We start from the raw sequence: 21302 nt of genomic DNA, 5'->3' as shown, positions 1-21302 counted from the left end.
CACTGAGCAACACCTTTTTCACCAAAAAACATTCAGCCATGCAGAGGAGCGTTTCTGGGAGGGAGGGGGTGATAAATAAATCTCACAAAAAGCCACACACACAACACCTTACTGCTAGAAATCAGTGTCACACCGGCTCTGGCTCGGGTTTAAACACTCCTCGATCAGCTTGAGGGTTAGTGGTCAAACATTAGAGAGGGCGAACACCAGTCAAACAAAGATGTAAAAAGTCACCTCTTGGGTTCTTGAGATCATGAGCCAAAAAAGACTCTTTACATGAGGCAAGAAGAGGGGAGAGAAAGAGAAAGAACACATTAACATCTAGAAACAGAGAACAATCGGCTGAGAGTTTTAAATGAAATGAGGACATTGGATACTGGAGGACACATCACGACGGAGAGAGGGGCAGGTGGGTGGATGCACAACAGGTTTGCCATTTTCTTAGACAGACTTCCTGAAGTGTGTAATGAAAAGTTGGAGAAGATCAATAGTGAGGGCGGCCCTAAAGCCGCCGCTTTAATTTAGCGTTTGCATATCTTTTTAATTAGCAGCCGGATTTCAAAAAAACAAAACAAAAACATAAAAAAAAAAGAGGAGACGCCAGGGTTGGATGAGGCTCGTCAGTGTAAGATAATGGCAGCTCTACAACCTACACATCATAACACACCAAGGACAAAACTACTGGCAGATGGAATCTAGAGGAGTACCTGCTCCTTCCACCGTGTCAACAACAGAGCTGACAAGGTGGATTACTGTCACTATGGAGGCTTGTGAGAGGTAAGGGAGGGGGAGAAGGAGTGGAAGAGATCTGGCGTTAGTACAAATGTATTTATCATTTATAACCAAAGGAAAAAAAGAAACACACACACATGTGGAGTGGTGGGTGACACTTCCCACAAATGTTGTAGCTCTTGCGGCTACTAGACACACTTTTTTTTTCCTTTAACACTGAATGTGTGGGGGGGTTGGGGGGTGTTCATGGCTGGGCACAAGACAATGGAGGAAGTGTGTGTGTGTGTGTGTGTGTGTGTGTGTGCGTGTGTGTAGAGATGGCTCTGTTTTTTGTTTTTTTTTGTGCAAGATAACACACGATCACAACATACTGAGATGCTAGCGGGTGCTATCAACAGTACAGATGGAAGAATCTGTGAAATTCCCCCTGAGATAAAAACACATTTCCAACCCTGTGTTCAGAAAACAAACTGAGGAAATAACTGAGGAAACTACCTATTTTGTAACTAGGGCTGGGCGCTAAACCGGTTCATACCAAAGGCCGGTATATTTTTTTCGTTATATATGATAATAATTTTAATATACCTAATACTGGTGTATTTGATTACACAGCGTTCAGAACGTTACACCGTGAGACACTGTTTCAGACCGAACCGTTTTCAATGTAGCGCTTAGCGAGGTGAAGATGGAAAGGTCTGAAAAATGAAGCGACATAACGGGAAGACTTGTTCTTTTCTTTAGGGTGACCAGATGTCAACGTTTTAGATGACCTGTCCCCCGGCTAAAGCTGTCCCCAATTTGAGCTGCGCACAGACTACAAATATTACGGTAGCTGACATTACTGACATTAGAGACATAGCAGTTTAAATAGCTTTAAATATGAATAGATATGTCAGAATTAATTAAATCGTAACTCTCCCCGTTTCTTCATTTCATGTTGATAACATTTGAATTATTTAATTTTTTCATCTCTGAGCTGTAAATGTCCCCAGATTTCCACACTAGCAGGCACAGGGCCATGCAAACCAGTTTTACTACTAGTGTGGGATTATACTACAATATTTACTCATCATCACAGTAAAATAGTCTTCAATCTACTATCCTCCTAATCTACAGCTTTAATTCCTCTCGCAACGAGTAGAAAATGGTGTGAACACGTGATTATGCATAAAAAAAATAATATACCGTGATACCACAAAGTCACAATTTTGAAAAATACTGTGATATGTATATTTTTGTTCATACCGCCCAGCCCTATAAGTAACCAAATTAGGATTTACTATCACTTTACTCTTAAGGATCCGTAGGAAGGCTTTGATGACTTGCAAGCAGCACAGAGGGTTAGTAAATGTGATGTGAAGGAAAAAAAAATGAGAGAACATTAAGTATGCGCGTATACCGTTGTGATACGGTCCTTGATGTTTCCTTTAAACATCCATGTGTAGCTATGTTTTTGAAAGAAGAAACGCACAAACAAAAAAAAGAAAGAAGACAAGGCATGCTCTTAAATGATAAAAAAAAAATACGTCAAAGGAAGCAGAGACTCGTGAGTCTCTTCAAACAGGATGTAACGGCTGTTTGAGAAAAGTCATCAAACTCTTTGAAGCTCAACTCAGGTAAACTTGGAGCCATCAGGACAGAAAACAGGGTCAGAATGTATTTTTTTTTTTAAATAAATAATCCCAGGAGAATTGCACAGCACACAATGTTGTGATCGCTTCCGTCTGCACCGGCTGTGATGGAGGACTTACAGGCTGGACCCCCTATTTAAAACCTTGTTCTGGTTCTGTGGACTGATTTGATCCATATGGGAGCTGAAGCCCCGCAGCAAAAAGAAAAGAGAAGAAGACACGTGACCCCAGAGCCACTACCGGGCCATCCACTTCTGAGCATGCGAATAAGAGAGCGGTAGCGTTAAAATCAAACAAGGCTTTGAAAGACAGAGGCAAAATCCTAAGAGCTGATCAAACCAAAGAACACATCACAGTGTGAAGTCTCACAGATTTGTCTATGAAAGTACAACTTATTCCAAAATGTGCTGTTTTGTTAGTATTTCTCAAATGCAGAAGCGGGTCAGTTTTCCAACAGCGGCGTACCGTTATCGTCACAGGACTCCGACTGGAAGGAGCTGAGGGAGTGGACCTCAGACATGCTGCCTCTGGTGTTGTACGGGTGACAGGCGCTGTCCTCTACAGGCTTCTTGGTCAGGTCCAAGTCCACCACTTTAGCTGTAGGAGAAGGCGCAGTGTGATTTTTATGCCGTTACTGTAATAGTGAAAACAAATGGACTAACATAACAGCTCTGTACAAAAATCTTTATGAAGGCTGTGGTGTTCAGTTTGTTTGAAATAACTGAGAGAGCTGTTGAGTCAACTGCGTGGACGGTGGTTTTGTTAACCAACAGGCCGTCCACAGACTGTTTAGTGGCGGGAGGTTGGTCTGGAGCGGCTCCGCTGGGAGCTGATTATGCTTCAGCGAACGTCTGCAGGGCCAAACTAATGATGTGTGTGTGGTCATACACTGAGCAGCGTGGAGCTCAATTAGTTTACAACAAAATGGCTCTGATTGGTTGTAGAACTTTCCAACTGCAGACGGATGGAATTTCGTTTTCTATAAAAGTTGAAACAGGCGTCACATTGAAATCCAAACAGACTCATTTTGTCATAAGAGTTTAGATTGTCTACACCAGACTAGTTGTTTGGTCTATTTGTGAATTGTGTTGTCCTGGGGCTAAATAACAGGAACACTTTTGTGTCCCTCATATTTACTATGGACAAACCCATCGTGACGTCACCCATTGGATTCTGAACCTTAAAAAATTAGCCCGTGTTCGCTGTGTTTGATTTACTCCACACACACTCGGATACTCCAAATATGGAAATGTGGGTTGGGAACGCCCTTAACTATGCAGAATTTTAAACTTAAAGTTGTCATGAATAGTGAAACAAACTACTGAAACCAAACCCTTTTTTGTACCAGGCTGTAAACATGTTTAATAATGCTGTAAAGTTGGACTTTGGGGTCTATGGGCATTTGCTCCCTTTTGGAGCCTCAAGTGGCCACTTGATGAACTGCAGTTTTTTGCACTTCCACATGAGCTTCATCACTCAGACCTGGAGGCTGCCGATTGGTGTCTACTTCAGTCCACTGTGACAGTATCACGAACTACATCCTCCAAGCTGATCATACAGTTGAATTACCACCTTTCTCACACTGTCGTGAAAGGGGAATTAGTCCAGGACTATTCTATTAGAATTAATTAGTTCTCACTAGTGTACCTAATGATCTGGCCGTTCTGATCTAGTCCTGTGTTCACGTCTACTTTATCTTTAGGGATTTGCTGATACTACCTTTTTTTTTTTAAATTATTTCGAAGCCAACTCACCGTCATAGTCGTAGTCCCAGTTCGGCTTCTGGATGGAGTCGCTGTCTGAGACGGAGTTGGAGGGAGGGGGAGGGGGGAGGTTGGGCGCCACGCTGCACACGGCCACCGTTTTGCGGTGTCCGTGCACAGAGTCCGGGTTGAACGTGCTGAACTCGGGGTGCTCTGGGATAGTCGAGCCCTCGAAGGAGTTCCTGTCTAGGTTGTTCCGCGAGTCGCTGGGAATGCTGGGAGTGTAGGAGATGGGGCGCACCGGCACCTGAGGAGGGATGTCCGAGTAGATGTTCTTGTTGAGCTTGGCGTCGAAGTACGGCCTCTGGAGAAAGGAGTGAGGCATGTTTGAACCCCCGGGGTGTTTGTCGTCGCCGTTGGCCTTTGACCTGCGGCAGGCCCTCTTGCGGATGATGATGAAGAGGAGGACGAGTATGAAGATGCTGAACACGAACACCACGATGCCGATCACCTCCTCTAAGCCGATGTTCCAGGGGGTGGTGACTAGGTCGCTAGAGACCTCGGCGGCGAGTTCGCACACCTTTCCGGTGAAGCCCGCTGAGCAGTTACACCTGTAGGAGCCGTACGTGTTCTGGCACTGGCCCCCGTTGGCGCACGGGTTCTTGATGCACTCGTCCACGTCGCTCGAACACCTGGACAACATAATGGAATTCAGCGAGGCGTGTCGGAGGGCGAGCGGCTGTAAATAACTGCTGTTTCATCACATCAGCCTTGTGCCGTTTGAGCTACTAAACTAATTTGTGAGTGTAATTCGAGAATCTGAACTTAAAAGTAAATTACCTGTCTCCCTGGAAGCCTCCTTCGCACTCGCAGACAGGACCATCCAGGCTGTCGATACACTTTCCACTGTTCTTACAAGGGTTGTCCCGGCAGTACGGCCCCAGCTGGCACCTGCATTCAAAACGAGATTACTCAAAGGAACGTGAAGCAATTGTGAAATTTGCACCAGAGGTTTTCATTCAGCGGTTTTGAGTTGCCGCAAGACTATTGTGGAGATTAAAAAGACGCACCTCTGTCCTGAGTACTGCCCTCTGCACTGGCAGTAGAAGTCATCGGCGCGGGGGACGCACGTGCCACCGTACAGGCAGGGGTTGGACGCGCAAGGACTTATAGCGATCTCACAGTGTGCACCCATGAAAGAAGCAGGACACTTGCAGAAGTAACCTTTCAGAGATAAAGGAAAGTGACACTCAGAATTTTCTCGGGAAAATGACACTATATGTTTGCAATCATTATCCCACTATCGTACCGACATAAGCTGTTAAATGATTATTTTAATTGCTTTTATCTTCTTTTAACATCAGGCTGGTGGTTGTGAAACTCGACACATCTTGCAGATGTTTCACAAAAAGCCTCCTGGTGACGGCAGGTGACTATGCCCCCGTACCTGGCAGGCTTTTTAATGCGAACCAGATGGAGGAGTGTCGAGTTCGCATTAACCGTGAACGCCACTGGTTGCAAATTAACGGGATGCACGGGAGCGCATCAGGAAATTCACACCAAATCATGATAAAAATATTCCTTTAAAGCCAAAGACACAATTAAAACTGGAGGCGTAGCTTCTTCTATATACGGCGCAGATTAACAGCCAGGTTCAACTCTTCGGTTTTAACACCATTACCGGTTGCAAGGGAAGAAAAAAAAAAGAGAAAGAAACAAGCGAGTGCAATGAGCCGAGCGTGACCTGGTGTACCTCCATTAGGCAGCGAGGTGCAGCTCCCTCCGTTGGTACAGGGGTTGCTGGAACAGCTCTCAGCGGGCGCGAGCGCACAGCCGGGAGTCACGTCCACGATGTCCTCCAGCACAGCGTGAGCCCGGCGAGCCGCGGTGTTGAGGGGCAGCTCCTGGCCGTTGAGAGCGATGGCCTCCATGCAGCCGCGCAGCCCGTTGGTGAGGGGCAGGCTGCGCCCGTGGCGGGGGGAGGTGTGCTGGCGCACGTGGCCGCCGAAGTAGATGCTGTTGTCGAGGTTGAGGGTGCGCAGGGTGCCCGGCGCCGTGCCCGAGGCGGCGTGCACCCGGTCCAGGACCAGCTTGGCGTAGTTGCCGTCCACTTCCAGCGAGACCGTGTGCCACTCCCCGTCGTTGACCTGGGCGCTGTGGACCGACACGAGGCCGGGCCCGCTGCCGCAGTCGAACTTGTACTGCAGGCGGCCGTTCACGATCTAGTGCAGAGACGGTCGCGCAAACGTTCAGCATCAACCCGCTTGTCAAATAAATCACAGCGGCTGTTGTGAATTCATTTCTGACACATCGAATAACATTTAAATTCTCCTGACACCACACAGTGCCAGTTGCACAGCATCTGTCCAAGCCTCTCAAACAAACTAACTGTAGATGGCAGACTGATAAACATGGACTGCGTCTAAACCAGGCTGGCTCTTTGTCTAAAGTCTGGCATGCAGACAGCTACACCAGACAGACTCGAAAAAGGAATGTGTGGAAAAGTGCTTTCTGTTTCCCTCCCACTACTAAAATAGCTCTTGTGTGTGTTTTTCAACCCACCACCACATTCCCATGGTCCCTCATGTGAAAGCCATTTTAAAATGCCTTTTTTGAGCCCTGCAGCAGAGCTGGTTGGCACACATGCCTGGCTGGCATCGAGGGACTGGAGGTCACTTTATTAAGTTATTCTGACATGGAAATGCTGGATGGTAATGCAGAGATGAGCTGAGGGATGATAGGATTTAATATATTACATATAAAGAAAATCTATTTTAATATTTTAAATATATTTTTGATTAGTCAGGAAGTTGTTTCCTGCTGCCGTCTTCCTCTGTGCCCTGCCCTCCATCAGTTCACCCTCCCACAATGTGACAAAGGCAGCTTATTGATTCTGTTTTAAAGAAGAGGAACGAGTAAATATCCGCACACACCTCGAGGATGCTGTAGTCAGTCCCTTTAGCGTACATGACGGTAGCATGGCTGGAGAAGGTCCTGAGCCTCAGAGACAGCCTCATCAACTCCTTGTTCTCGTTCTCCATCAGGTGGTATTTCACGTATCCGTTTCCACTGAATGTCAGCGAGTGGCCGTCTGATGACGAGTAACAGACGTGTGTTAAGAAGAGCAAAACATCGTTCAGGAAATGCGACACCGTGCACAGTATTTGTGTTACTTTCACCCTCGGTGTAAGGAGAAGAGAGAGATTGAGATCTTACCGGAGCATTTGCCCTTTTTGGTGTCAGGACACACACAACTGTAGACGGTGTCCCTAGGATCGGCCACGCAATCCATACCCTCAGGACACGGGCTGTTCTCACACAGGTTGTTCAACACGGGACAGCTGCCACCTAAGAGACACAATGTTTCCTCTCAAAACAGGCTCTCTGACAAAGCACACTAGAGCAAACGAGGGTGTTTGTGTCTATACGAGGTGTAATCGGCGTACCTTCGCACTGGCAGGTTGCGGTCCTCAGGTATCGTGGCGTGACGAAGCTGAGGCGCGCCGTGCTGTAGGTGGACATGGTGTTTTTATCCAGGGAGATGACCTCGTCACAGAAGTGCAACGGGCAGTCAAGTCCCGCGCACAACTTCTGCACCACGCGCACGAGGCGGACGCCGGTCATCTCCTCGATCACGGCCGCCGAGGAGTTCAGCTTACGGAAGACCACCTGAGGAAGGTTGAAATAAAGCGCTGAAATTAGAGCTCTGCTCATCAATTCAAGATCCTGGGTTGCCAATTACTTAAACAGCAGAGACAATTTATTGCTTTCAACAGTAATCGATCACAACTGGCTGTACTGAGATGTGGTGTTCCACAAGGGTCCATTCTAGGACCCTCGTTGTTTTTTGATACTGTATATGTTAATGATCTTACTATTGTTTCCAGTTCTTGCTAATTCTTCAAGTTTATTTGTCTCTTTGTCACTGACAAGAATTTAGATTCTCTTACTGCTAAAGCAAATGCTAGACTCATGAATTTTTCCCCATTGATTTAAATTAAGTTATCACTTAATGTGAAGAAATCTAACTTCATTATTTTCAGAAATAAGAACGAGAATTATAATGTAGACAGAGCCAAAATCCGTATCAATGGCAATGTACTTGCTCACGTTTCATGAGTGAAGTTCTTAGGTGTCTACATTCAGGACAATCTGTTTTAAGAATCACTGTGAATTTGTTTGTATTATAAACAGTATTTTATTTTAAACGCTTCTAACGCCATATTACAGTTTAATTTATCCCTACATTAAGTATAATTATTAATAGGTTTAAGAGGGGAAGGTCGATTGTTAGTCGTTTGGGCTCTTTGATCTTTTAACTGTTTACTGCGCTTTCTTTATGACTGTATGTTCTAAGTGCAAACAACAACAATAAAACAATAAAATTCTGATAAGCGATTAAAGGTTAATCAAATCATTGGAAACCATTTTGAAATTGATTATTGATTTCTGAACTGAAATAATTATTGAATGAATTAATTACCAAAATCATTCAGCAATAATAATTTAGTATACATGCAGCGTTACTCTGGGGAATATGACCATTTCTAATTTTATAGAACGTTAACTTCTAAGTGGAGTAATCAAAAGTTAGATTAATAAAAAGCAGGACAACACAGGCTGCATGAACAAACAGTGAATGTAGCTGGTCTTACCTCCTGAGACTGGTAGGGGCTTCCAGATCTCTCCAGCGCCAACAGGACATCCAGATCTCCTTGCTCTGAAGGCTGCAGGCTCACCAACTGAACCTCGCTCCTCCGGACTCCGGCGATGTTCCTCAACGCTCGCTGGAAGTTGCGCCAGTACTCCCCGATAAACTCCTCAGGGGCGATATTTGCGAAGCGCACAGCAATGGAGTTGTCCAGGGCCTGGCGGGCCGCCTGGCGGACATGCACGGTGACATCGGCGGGCGTGGTGAAGCGTCCGTCGGTCACCGTCACATTAAGAGGGTAGTGACCCACATCGAGCGGCCGCAGGGCGATGACTTTACCGTCGGAGGCTGAAATCGAAAACAGGGCGCCCTCCTCGTCCGAGGGCGACGAAGACGAGGGCGCGAGGCTGTAGGTGAGGGTGTCGTAGATGTCTTGGTCGGTGGCGTGGATCTTGCCCAGAACTCCCCCGGGGTACTCGTCACCAGCGGTGGAGATGAAGATGTCCAGCGGGAGAACGGCCGGAGGGTAGACGCTCTCTTCGATCACGCGCACGCTGATGAAGGCCGCGGAGGAGAGCTGAGGTTTGCCGCTGTCTGACACCTGAACGTGAGGGAAGAGAAGGACACGCGCGCTTTATCTCTATCCCGACAGCAGAGGGCAATCAAGCTCTAGCACAGCCCGTATCCCCGGATCAACTGCATCGACGTGGTGTAGGTGCAGCAGATACTGGAGCATGTATATTCACACTCTCGCACAGACGATCATCGGTTCGGCAGGGAAAATAAATGATGACTCAAATGTGAGTGCGCTTCTCATGTGTAACAAGACATCACACTTACATTTCATGTCCCATCTGCCCACTCAGTTTCTCTCTGCTCTTTCCTCTAAGGCGACACGTGATGAAGACAAATCAAAGCAAATGCTCCGAGATTGATTCTGATGCAGCACATTCACCGTCTACTGTTTTCAAGTCAACATCTTACATGGAGTTTGTTTGAAAGACCCCGAGCTGTATTTAGAATCTATTCTTTTTAAATGTTTAATGGATGGAGACGTCGCTACTAGCTGAGGAAACTGGTGAGCATGACAGTGAGGGTAGAGCGAGGGAAGAGGAGGGAAGACAAATAAATCAGATAGCTGTGGCTTGACGGTTAAATCAATACAACCTCTCAACTCTGCTTTCTACTTGGCGCCGTGACTCACCTGAGCTTGAAGTAGGTAGTGTTCTTTGCTTTTCCTATTCAGCGCCCCCACAGCCACTAGAGCTCCCTGCTGATTGATGTGGAAAGCATCGCCCTCGTTCCCGTCCACGATGGCAAAGGTGAACGGTGGGCCGTTGTGAGAAGCATCGCGATCGCTTACAGTGAGCTGGAGAACACTTGTGCCTTTTGGTCGATTCTCCTGTGGGATACGAGAGAGGTGTGCGTTTTAAATATTTGAGGTGCCTGTTGACGAGCTGTTCAGTTTTGTGTTATTTACCTAGAAATCTTTTTTTTTTTTTGTTAAGTTAAAATATGCACTCAGAGCTGCCGTGCAGTAGCAATGACTGAGCCAATTTCATTAAATCTCCATCAGGACAATATTTTTTTTTTTTCCCCAAGCTGGAGAAAAATAAAATGGTTTAAATCTTTAGCAGTGGAGCACAACGCTGGTCAGACAGTCAGAATGGAGCAGTCAGTCTGCTGCTAGAACTATAAAATGGACCAGGATGGGACTTTCTTCACACCGACAGGTCAAAGTCTTCACTCAGATTCAATTTAAAGTACCCACGGACGTAGAACCTAGAATGATGTGAGCCATTTTATTTCTGTTTACTTTTTCTGCTTCCTGCTTCACTTTCAACAATGGCGACTGTCACGGGTCACACAACTGTTTGAATCTCCAAACCTCCTCAGGTTACCTGAGAAATAAGGCTCCTACCAAGTGAGGTGCTACATTTCTGGCTTGGTGCACCCCCCCGTTAGGGTCTGCGTAGGGTCTGGTTTGACGCTGTAGCTATGGCGTCAGATTAATGCACACCACAAACCAAACACCTTCTCATCAACCTCATCCCACGTTACCATGCCGACGTGGTCGACTGAGATGGCAAACATTACACCACAGGCATCACCGTCAGTATTTTCCTGGTTATCTGTTATTTAGTTGTGGTTAGGGTCAATCTTGTGACTGTAGACGCTTATTCTGTCTGCGCCACTTACCACAGTGTTGTGACAAGCGTCAGTAAGAGAGGCCGTGACAGTTGCATAGTCTTTTTTTTCTGTAACTCACTTTTATTCTCAAGAGTAACAAAGACCCATTGATCCTCCTGGTGGTACAAACAGTATATATATGCTCTGTGTGTTTCCTCTTGTTCTGTTTTACTGGGATCTTGTACTAGACTTTGATCCGTGTTAAGTAAAATGGAGCCAGTTAGGGGACAAAACAATGTGTAATCCCAAAGACCCTGGGCTGTTTGCAACGTTTCTGTGCTTCACCCTTAAATCTTTTTTTAGGTTTCGTAAACGGACAGGAGAGTCAGAAACAGGTCACTGTACCTCCTATTTTTTTATCACTCATAGTCCCTTTATATTCCTTCTCCGCATCATTTTACTTTACATGCAGCCTCTGTCTTCAATGCCCTCCCCACGTCTTTCTCCCCTCTCTTTGCCTCTGTTCTTGCTTCATCCTCCTACTTGCTTTTTGACATTCTACTCGCAGCCTCCCATTATTTCTCCCAGTTAATCCCTCTTTGTGTCCGCTGAACTACCCCCTCCTGCTCCTCCTCTCCTTCGTTATTCCTCTCCATCTACTTGAATCTACCCTCTGCAACTCTTATCCACCTTGAACCCCCTTTCCCCCCTTCTCACCTGGATGATGAGGCTGTAGTTGGCCTGGGAGAAAAGGGGCGGGTTGTCGTTGACGTCCGAGATGTCGATGTTGATCATGGCACTGCTGGAGAGAGGGGGCACCCCGTTGTCCGAGGCTACCACCATCAGAGTGTACCCAGATGTCTGCAGGAAAGACGGGGGAGAGAATTACCATACATCCGAAAAGCTGCTTTTGGAAGCAATAATGCGGCTGAGATCGGTAAACAAGCTTCCCTATTAGGCCTGACATGAGTCTGATTGGAGTCAGCACAGAATGCAATTAGTTCCTCGGTGGATTAAACTGCATCTGAACAGTCAGCATTGTATCTGCGGTTTGCTCTTACTCTCTCTCTGTCCAGCTGGCGAGCAACTTTAAGCTCTCCTCTGATTGGATCAATGGTGAAGGGGCTGCCTTGGTTCCCGTCCACAATGGAGTACCGCACGTGATCGTGAGAGGGTCCGTCAGAGTCCTCGGCAATCACCTTTGAATCAGTCAGACATGGACGACACCATCAATCAATAATCAATCAGACTCTAAAAACAAAACCTATTTCCTTAATAAGATTCTTCTTCTTTCCTAGATTAACATTTCTAGATTTACAGTAGAGCAATACAAACTTAACAAAGTTTGAATGAGAATCTGATTACTAGATGTTTCTGTGAAGAAGCTTTTGAATTTCATCTTGGATTATTCATTGTAAAATACAAATACTTTAAATCAGGGTCTTCAACGTTTTTTTTAAGTAGGATGCAAAATGATAAAAATAATGTATCTTTATAAATAGCACCAGCATCAGTGAAGACCTGCTTTAGATTTTAAATCAAGCTGTGAGATGGTTCGTGGGCAGATAGGATTTTTTTGTTAACTGAGTAATTCTCTGACTAATTTTTCATTTCCCAGTTTTTGACAATGCAAATGAAAATTTTTAAAAATATATATTTTTCTTGGCTAATAAAATAATGAATTAGCCTAAAACACAAAAACTAAATAACGTCCAATTAACAGATTAACTTAAATGAAAAACAACAGCAGTATCATCATTATTGTACAGATGGATACCACCTCACATACACACCAGCTCACACTAAATGATACAACCCCACGCACACAAAAAGAAACACGCACCAACACTACTTCTTCTTCAACATAAACCCCTCCAAACATCACATACACCAAGGCTCCCCGGGGAAATCAGCAGGCGGTGGAGATTTACAAGTAGGGACAATGGCAGGTTTCAAAATCTAATTTTCTGACGGATTATTTATATTCAGGTACATTAGACACACAGATAAATGGCCATAAGCAGGTCTTTCACACGGGGAGGGACGGAATCAATGAACGTGAAAATTTAACCTGTGTGAGGCTGAAAATGCTTTATCTTTGGTAAGATGCTTAATGAGTCAAATGCCTTTTAATTAAAGCGTCTGAGCATGTGTGTCACACAGAGCACCAGAACAGAGGTGCAGTGAGTCTGAAGAGCATTGGTCCTGATTTAGCTCTTCCACCAGACTGTGGTTTGCCACAGGTGCAGATATGCGATAGTGTGTTCGGCGAGTAATGAGAAGAAAGGAGAAAAGGCTGTGATGGAGTAAATGAAGGACGGAGTGAGAAGGTGAGCGCGCCGACACGTTTAGCAGGTGGAAGGTTAAGAGGAAGAAATGACAACAGTTTAAAAATCCTGCCTGCGGTTATGAGGTAATTACGGGTTAATTCATCACAACAAGCACCTGCTGCACATAAACACGTCCCTAAAGACGGCGGGACCATCCTTACCGCCAGCACTGTCTTCCCCAGCTCGGCGTCCTCGCTGATGACGGCTGCGTAAATCTCCTGGCTGAAGACGGGTCGGTTGTCATTGACATCAGTGAGGTTGATGTTTACAGTCGCCATGTCGCTGAGGGGCGGTGAGCCGCCGTCTGTGGCCTCTATGGTGATGTAGTATTCGTGGGACACCTCGTAGTCCAGCGGCTCGATCACAAAGATGTCGCCTGAAGACAGACAGCGGAAAGACATCGTTACAGTATTTCTTACTTTATTCCAGCGTCTTGTCTTAATATTTTAGTTTGTAAAAATCATATTCACAGCTTTTACTACAAATAGTAGGTCATTTTTTTTCTAAAACTTTTTCAACATGCAAACGCTTTCGGCTCAGCTGCACGTCATAGCGTCATCCATCATTGATGCTGACATTTAAAAATGAGACTCTGTTATGCAACTACGTCACATTTATTTATTTTTTTTTGTCTTTGTGTTGCCGTGATGGAGCTAGCCAATCCCAGCCCAGTCTGGAATGTGTCATGGTTATTCAGGCGTTTTGCAAATGTCTAGCACTTAATCCTCTGACTTCCACACTAAAAAAATACAATTAATCACGATTAAATATCATTCATTTTTAATCTATATTCATAGTGTGCACTGCAAACTGAGTATTGTGACATATCATTATTAAAATGTTCATGTGATTGTACAGATTCATACAATATAATTACTGAAGCTGTTTGATGTATATTTCCAAGCTATGGTCATCTGTTCAGAAGCGCTGCATCTCAAAAAGTATAAAAGCCACAGCTTAGATATTTGTGTATATAATGTGTTCACGCACGGGCAAATTTGCGTATGGTACAAACTATGAATTGTTAGAATAATGGCTAGAAAATGTGAACAAATGTGTGCAAAATGATAAATTAAGCTTTTTATTGTGTACTACTACTACTACTACTACTACGATAAAGATCAACCGTGCGGTTACAATGCCAGTCAAAGGGTTAATTTTAAATTTTATTCACGTGAAATTAATAATAATAGAACTGGCGCCTAAAGCGTCCGACCACCATCATCACTCACTCGCAATCACACACCAGGGAGGATACACCTGGAGGCAAGGACACAACGGACAGACTGGGAATCAAACCGCCAACCTGCGTTATTGGACGAGCGCTCTACGTCCTGAGCTACTGCCGCCCAGTAGTGAGACTCACTGGCACTGGTAACGCACCATTAAAACATCATTACGAGTTGTGTTTCAGCTGATAAAGAAAATGAATAAAATACCCCCGCACACATTAGGTAGTCCTACAAGCAATCAGCAATTAGCTGTAAACACATTCAACTCCACGTTGACATATTTGTAAAGCATTTGTGTTACAATTAACTTCCTAATGCCTCAGTAACAGATGTGATTGAGGCTTCCAGCGTCTGTGAGGTTTATCTAGAACGCAGCTCTAGAGGCTCTAGGGACTGGAGGAACCTTTTAAACTGAGTACGAGTCAGATTTATTAGTATAATTTAAAGTTTTGGAGAAGTTGAGCTTTTTTTTGCAACGACTTACCAGTGCGTGGGTCCACTCTGAACATGCCGTGCTCGTTCCCGCTGATGATGCTGTAAGAGATCTCCCCGTTAGCGTCGGCGTCCCTGCTGGCCGCCTGCACTCTGAGCACTTGGGTGCCCACGGCCACATCCTCAGACAGGGTAGCCGTGTATTCGCGGTGCTCAAACACCGGGGGGTTGTCGTTGATGTCCAAGACGGAGACCACCACCTGGCACAGAGAAGAGAGGCGCGGGGAGCCCTGGTCGCTGGCTCGGGCCTTCAGCTCGTACACCGACTGCACCTCGCGGTCCAGGGGGCGCTCCAGACTCATGACACCAGTGTGCTCGTCGATGGAGAAGAATCCATCGCCAGAACTGACCAGAGAGTAGAGGATGTCACTGTTGAGACCTGGTGGAAAAAAAAGAAACAGGATGATGTTTTTTTTAATCAGTCATCAATTGCGAGTTGACGCCTCTCAGTTTATAACTTGTATGTGTAAGTGTCCGATCTCCCACCCACGCGTCAGCCTTTAAAGTGGCGAGTGAAATGCCTTCATCAACGATAAGACTGATGGCGGCAGCAACAGAAATACCCGTTTAAGTACAAGCGCGTAAACAAGCATATTGATTCTTGAATGATTAAAAGAGTCGCCTTCTTTCCTCAGTCCAAAACGTCTACTGTATATATCACAATGCTTCTGATAAACGGGAGCTCTAAACGTCTAATCCATGCCATCCTCATAACTCACGTCCTCCCACAAGCAAGCAGGTCCCAGCAACGAGACAGAGACGGATTACAATAATAATCATAATGCTTTTCTGCAGGTGGCACCCATTTGGAATATGACATTATATTCCCATTTATCAGGTAAGTGCCCACATCCTTGTGAATCTCATTATCCTGTAGGAGAACACTACCGTGGGGGACCCAGCCTGTATGGCTTCTCATCTGGTCTGATCATCCTTGATCATTGGTTAGTGGTGGTTAAGTGAATTCTGTTGAATTATGATTAGCTGTACAGGCTTAAACAACAAGGTTTATGACTGCATGTGTCTGAGAGACACATGGCTATGTATCTGATTTCAAAACAGAGTCAGAAGATTTATCAAGCAGTCGTATTAAAGCCGAAGGGCTGCAGTGACACTTTTGATGTATTCGATGACATAAATCACGCTAATATGTTGTTTTGCATGAAAAACATTGATGTGTTTTAATATTTATATTCATCCACAGCTACGAAATATAAAGATGACTTTATCTAAAATATAATCTTTAAGGAATTAAAGATCCAGCCCACCAAAGAGGCATCTGTAGTAATCACTTTCTGGCTGTAAGGGCCTTCACAGTTAAAGCCTGAGCCAGGAAGTCTGGACTCTTCCACTGGCAAAGAGCTGGTGACCAGTCCGATGAAAGATTCAGACCCAGGGAGGCTACTCATCGTTGGAAGCCCCTCATGTAAAGGCTTCTTTTACCGAGAGCTGCTCTGCATCCGTGGAGAAGAGGAGATTTGGAGGCAGATATCGAGAGAGTCCAGAGTAAGGCCTGTGGAAGTGACACACTGAGTGGGTGTCAACATGCTCTTTTCAGTATTTATCTGAAAACCCAGGCGCATCTGTGTAACAAGCGACCTCTTGGTGAGTGGAAGCTGCCATTAGCCACCAGAGGTTTACAGCCCTAGGTACCAGGCATCCGCTGAGATAAGAGGGAAATACTGTTATTATCCCAGCTAGCTTAAAACTGTTGAGACTACTTTTTACGGGGTATTGCGACCTGCTGATATTGCTAAGGTTACCTGTGTCGTAACGGCAGTGTTTCCACTATGGGTGTACTTCACGCCAATAGCCTTGGAAGTGGCAACAGTTTGCAACTGCACAGTTGGGAACAAAGTGCCTAGTGACCAAGCTTTACACTAAGACCAATGGACAGTTTAGCTTAGCACCCAAATATCCATCCACGGTTGTCAACAGGTTTCTGTGAGAAGTGAGAAGAGGCTTATAAATGACAACTATCACGATGTCAGTCTGTTATATAGGGGGACGATTTTCTGATAATGTCACAGAAGATGTTGCCATGGTGAGACACAAAACGAAAGAAAGAAAACTGAATGGGAAAAAACAACTGAGGAGAGTGCCAGGTGTAAAGAGGCACTCTGACCCAGGTGAAACTATAATGGACAAGGGACAATTGGAGAAGGAATTTAGTGCTGTGTGTGAAGCAGCAATGTGGGTAAGTATCAACCATCATAGAGGGAACACGGAGGCTAAGGCACCAGCAACTAGTGCCAAGGATAAATCCACTTTATCTTCGGAAGAGTGTAACGTTAAGACTTTGTATTTGCATGGTTGGCTGCAAAGTCAGCTGATTGAAGCCTGAATGAATTAGGTCAAAGATATAATGCCTGATTTTTGCACTATACACTTGCAATTACTAGACAGACATACACAAAAAAAAAAAAACACTTTCATGTGTGCAATGTGTGTAAAGAAATATACTGATCAAAACCCACTCTGCTTTCATAGGGTGTTACTGTAAATTATTACTGCCGCTGGTTAAACTGCAGGGCCCACCTTTTTTTTCCTTCCAAGTATCTTTATCCTGGATAGTCGTAATGTGAAGCAAGTTTTGCGGCGGCAAAGCCTCCGGGAAGAAACGTCTTAATATCAGCTCTTTCATTTCTACCATTTAAAGCTTCTCTAAAAGGGGCCCAGTCCTAGCTTTCTTTTCACTCTGTCAAGCTGTCAGTCCACCCCCAAAAACAAGAAAATAGAAAGGAACAGTGTTGATTCTCGGGCAGTTAACGGACTGAAATGGCCCTTTAATTTAGTGTGTCCTGCTTCACTAAACTGTGGAACAGCAGGTCCGCCGGTTTCCGGGATGAGGGGCGGGGATGGGTCTTAAGGAGTCTAAATGACTGTTAAACTGCACATTTTAAGCTCTCAGACCTACCCATGTGTGAACCTCTTAGTGATTGGCAGTGTTTGCTGAAAGGAGGAGACGTCTAAGATAAATATGTGACCCGTAGCTTTGCACCAGGCAAATGGAAAATTGCAATCATCCCTTTGGAGAATTCAGCTTGAAGAGAGAAGAATTTCATCAGAGTGTAATGGAGCTTTTAATTTGAGCGGTTGATCATTCATGAAATTTCACATTTGTTATCCGTCCCTCTTGCCATTTAGTGTAATGCAGCTCCACAATGGAAGGATAATAACCTGTGCATAGCCAGTTAGCAGTGAGCCAGAATGCATGCGCATTTGCCATGATGCTATTTTAAAAGTTTATTCTCGCATTACATTTGCATACTATTTTACTGTGAACTCAGGTAACTCAACGGGTAGCTGCAAACTGCATTTCAAGCGTATTTGTACGGCGTTTGTGTGCCTACTGTCTTACAATTAACTTTCTAATGCCTCGGTAACAGATGTGATTGAGACTTTCAGCGTCTGTGAGGTTTATCCAGGGGAAAACGCGGAACCTTTTACACAGAGTACTAGTCAGATTTATTAGTGTAATCAGGTAGAATAGACTTGTTATAAAAACATTATTGAACAGAATGTTTAAATGAGATAGACTAAAAGGATTTAAAGCACGTAAGAGGTCGCATTTTGAATAAATTTTTCTCAAAACCGTTTTTTAATTTGCAATTATTTTTTTTTCAATTCGTGACATTGAAGGCTGTTATTATTATATATTAATGTTTCCAAGACGTAAGTCACTAGAGCTGATGACCTACGTCTTAATGGATCAGTGAGTCACAGGATTCTTGTTTTAAAGCAAGTCACCTTTAAAAAATTTGTTGAGCTTTTATCACATGAAATTAAAGCCCACTGAAGCGGTAAAATGGGCTGAGAATATGTAGCATAGATATCTGTGAATGTGAATTTCTCACAGTTATGTCAACGTCAGCTGCACATGTGCTGCGTGAGAATGTGATGCGCTAGATTTGCACGCGCACTTGAGTGAAACCGAATGAACGGCTCCTCTCTGGATATGTTTTAGATATAAAATTCATTGTGCTTACCTGTGTCAATATCATTCGCATGCAGCTTTGCCACAAACGTGCCCGTCTCCGTGTTCTCGAAGACCGTGACGGTGTATGGGTCGGCAGAAAACTGCGGCGGGTTGTCATTGACGTCGCTCACGGCGATGTGGATGTCGGCCTCGCAGTACCGGCCGCCTCCGTCCACCGCCCGCACTTTGAACCTGTGCTCGTCCTGCTCCTCTCGGTCCAGAGGCTGCAAGGTCTTCAGCTCCCCTGAAGGTAAGAGGGAAATGTTTTTTAGAAAAACCTACTCTTCAAAGAGTGGGAGGACGCCGTTTCCGATCCGCACGACAACTTAAAATCCATTAGGTTCCCACGCAACATTAAAAGCTATTCATCAAAATATTGACTTCACGCGTAAGAGAACAAACTGTGTACACTGTAAGCCTACTCTCTAGTGTCTACTAAACAAGGGAAATGCATCCAAACAACTAATGGCTTTTAAGAGATAAGAGAGGAGAATGAATAAGTAATTGAAGCATGGAAGGAGGGAGATGGAAGAGAGAGGGGAAACGGAGGAAAACATCAGAGTTGGCAGCTGAGAGCCGTTTTGAAGTGTCCTGGGATGTGAGGAAGCCAACATTACCACAACCTCTCTGGAAAACTCCAGAGCCTCATCAGCAGCAATCCTACTCATCTGCAGTGAAAAAGAACATTTCCCCCCTTTAACAGCAGAACTGCTACTAGAGACTGAATAGTGAGGGACAGCTGGATGGCACTGTTGCCTTAGAGCCTGTCATATTCAGGCTCAATACGTTTTGCCCTTTCATTCGCTCACTTTGCATTCATCCCAAAAACAGTTATTTTTGATTAACTAGCGCTGTGTTTCCTTTTCTCGTCCCAGCAGCCAGATGTGAGTGTCTGATTTAGAGGGTCTCCCAAAAGAAATTATTTGCCAGAAGAAGGTAAGAAGTACGGCAGCCATAAATCCAATTTAAGCGTGCGGCTGTACTTTAGTGGCGCTCTGGGTCTTTCAGTTGCTCTGCGGGGAAATGTTCTTGGCTCCTTTAAAAATGAATGAGTAAATAACAACTGGGAACGAGAAGAGCGTCTCGCCTCCTCCACAGCTGACAATAATTCACACGCGGAACCACGCGCTCACACAAAACAATAACATTTTGCCGAGGGATCACAATTCTCCTGTAGAATGTAAGACTCCTGTCACGCTGAGCTGCCTTTTTGATTTGGTGGCATGAGGCAGAGAGTTTCATGAAAGACTTTGACAACAGCGTCCCACATACTGCTCCCTAATAATCTAAATAACCTCCAACGCAGCTGGAATAGAATATAACTCCGCGGCTGTGGGCACAGATGGCTTCATAACGTTAAAAAAAAAAAACAATAAGAACATACATCACTCGCAATCGTAAGACAACGCAGCATCTTCACACGCAGAGCGGCATTTGAACAAATACCACATGGTTACACACCTGTGTCGGAGTCAATGACGAACAATTCGGATCCAGCTCCCTGGAGCTCGTAAGAGATTTGGGCGTTTGAGCGGATGTCGGCGTCTGTGGCAGAAACCTGCAAAATGAGCCTGCCAGCAGGGGAGTCCTCTGGGACACGCTCACTGTACACAGACTAGAGGACAGAGAGAGAGGCAGGGAGGGAAGAAATAAAAAAAAGAAGAAGAGGATGAAATGTCTTTAAGTACCGTGAACAAATAATAGCACAAGGAACTGAAATTGAGTGAGGAAATGACAAGAAAGCGGAGTCTACCTTTTCGCACACTGGGCTGTTGTCATTGGCATCCAGCACCTTGACCTCCACCGTGGCTTTGGCAGTGAAGATGCCATCACTGGCGGTAATGTTGAGGAGATAATTGTCCTTCTCTTCACGGTCCAGGGGCTTCCTGACAGCGACCTTCCATTCATTCTGAATGTGTTCGATGGCAAATTGCCCGAGCGGGTCCCCTCCTGTTTGGTGTTAAATAGAAAAACACAGCTTTAACTTTAACGAAGCAGGAAGCACTCCGCTAAATATAATTTCGGTGTCGACTCCCACTTCACGAGACTTATTCTGATTTCTAAACCCAGCAGTTACTGGTACGCGAGCAAGCCTGCAAACCAAGTAAAGTGCACACGATTTCTGATTCCTCTTGATACTTCCAGACTTGGCGTAGCTATTCGTGTTTGCTAATTAGCACCAAAGGAAGCATTTCCCCCCAAGTTTATTTGAAGCCATTATTCAGATCATTATACATTTTTTGCAACATAATGACTTAAATATTTGCCTGGAGCTTGAGCAGATTAGGCAGACTGCTAACAGATAACAGAACTGTGTAGTGTTTCAAAGATGAGATATTATCGTCATATTGAGTGGCATAAATATATAATCCCCCTTAAGCTCTGTTTATGAAAACCTATTACACAAAGGAGTAGAGTGTAA

At 44.9% G+C, this 21302-nt stretch overlaps 1 protein-coding gene across 7 annotated transcripts in view; it reads right to left on the bottom strand.

The window, feature by feature from the left end:
* fat1a (FAT atypical cadherin 1a) overlaps positions 1-21302 on the bottom strand; it is a 73068-nt gene that overhangs the window by 2732 nt on the left and 49034 nt on the right. For 3 of the 7 annotated variants that reach the window (XM_047579627.1, XM_047579631.1, XM_047579628.1), the window contains 18 exons: positions 20634-20830; positions 20342-20495; positions 18891-19124; positions 14894-15280; positions 13339-13553; positions 11909-12046; positions 11565-11708; positions 9922-10119; positions 8722-9318; positions 7513-7735; positions 7283-7414; positions 7000-7157; positions 5820-6288; positions 5137-5290; positions 4907-5017; positions 4118-4758; positions 2829-2960; positions 235-270 (listed from right to left, as the gene is read on the bottom strand). In XM_047579627.1, coding sequence (XP_047435583.1) covers positions 235-270; positions 2829-2960; positions 4118-4758; positions 4907-5017; positions 5137-5290; positions 5820-6288; positions 7000-7157; positions 7283-7414; positions 7513-7735; positions 8722-9318; positions 9922-10119; positions 11565-11708; positions 11909-12046; positions 13339-13553; positions 14894-15280; positions 18891-19124; positions 20342-20495; positions 20634-20830 — 4320 coding nt within the window. Of the gene's footprint in view, positions 1-234; positions 271-707; positions 768-2483; positions 2547-2828; positions 2961-4117; positions 4759-4906; positions 5018-5136; positions 5291-5819; positions 6289-6999; positions 7158-7282; positions 7415-7512; positions 7736-8721; positions 9319-9921; positions 10120-11564; positions 11709-11908; positions 12047-13338; positions 13554-14893; positions 15281-18890; positions 19125-20341; positions 20496-20633; positions 20831-21302 lie in introns of all 7 variants that reach the window. The other 4 variants (XM_047579630.1, XM_047579632.1, XR_007112378.1 and 1 more) reach the window with 3 other exon arrangements.

This window comes from Mugil cephalus, chromosome 2 (genome assembly GCF_022458985.1).
Source record: "Mugil cephalus isolate CIBA_MC_2020 chromosome 2, CIBA_Mcephalus_1.1, whole genome shotgun sequence".
Classification (NCBI taxonomy): Eukaryota; Metazoa; Chordata; class Actinopteri; order Mugiliformes; family Mugilidae; genus Mugil; species Mugil cephalus.
This window is presented reverse-complemented; position numbering and strand designations above follow the sequence as displayed.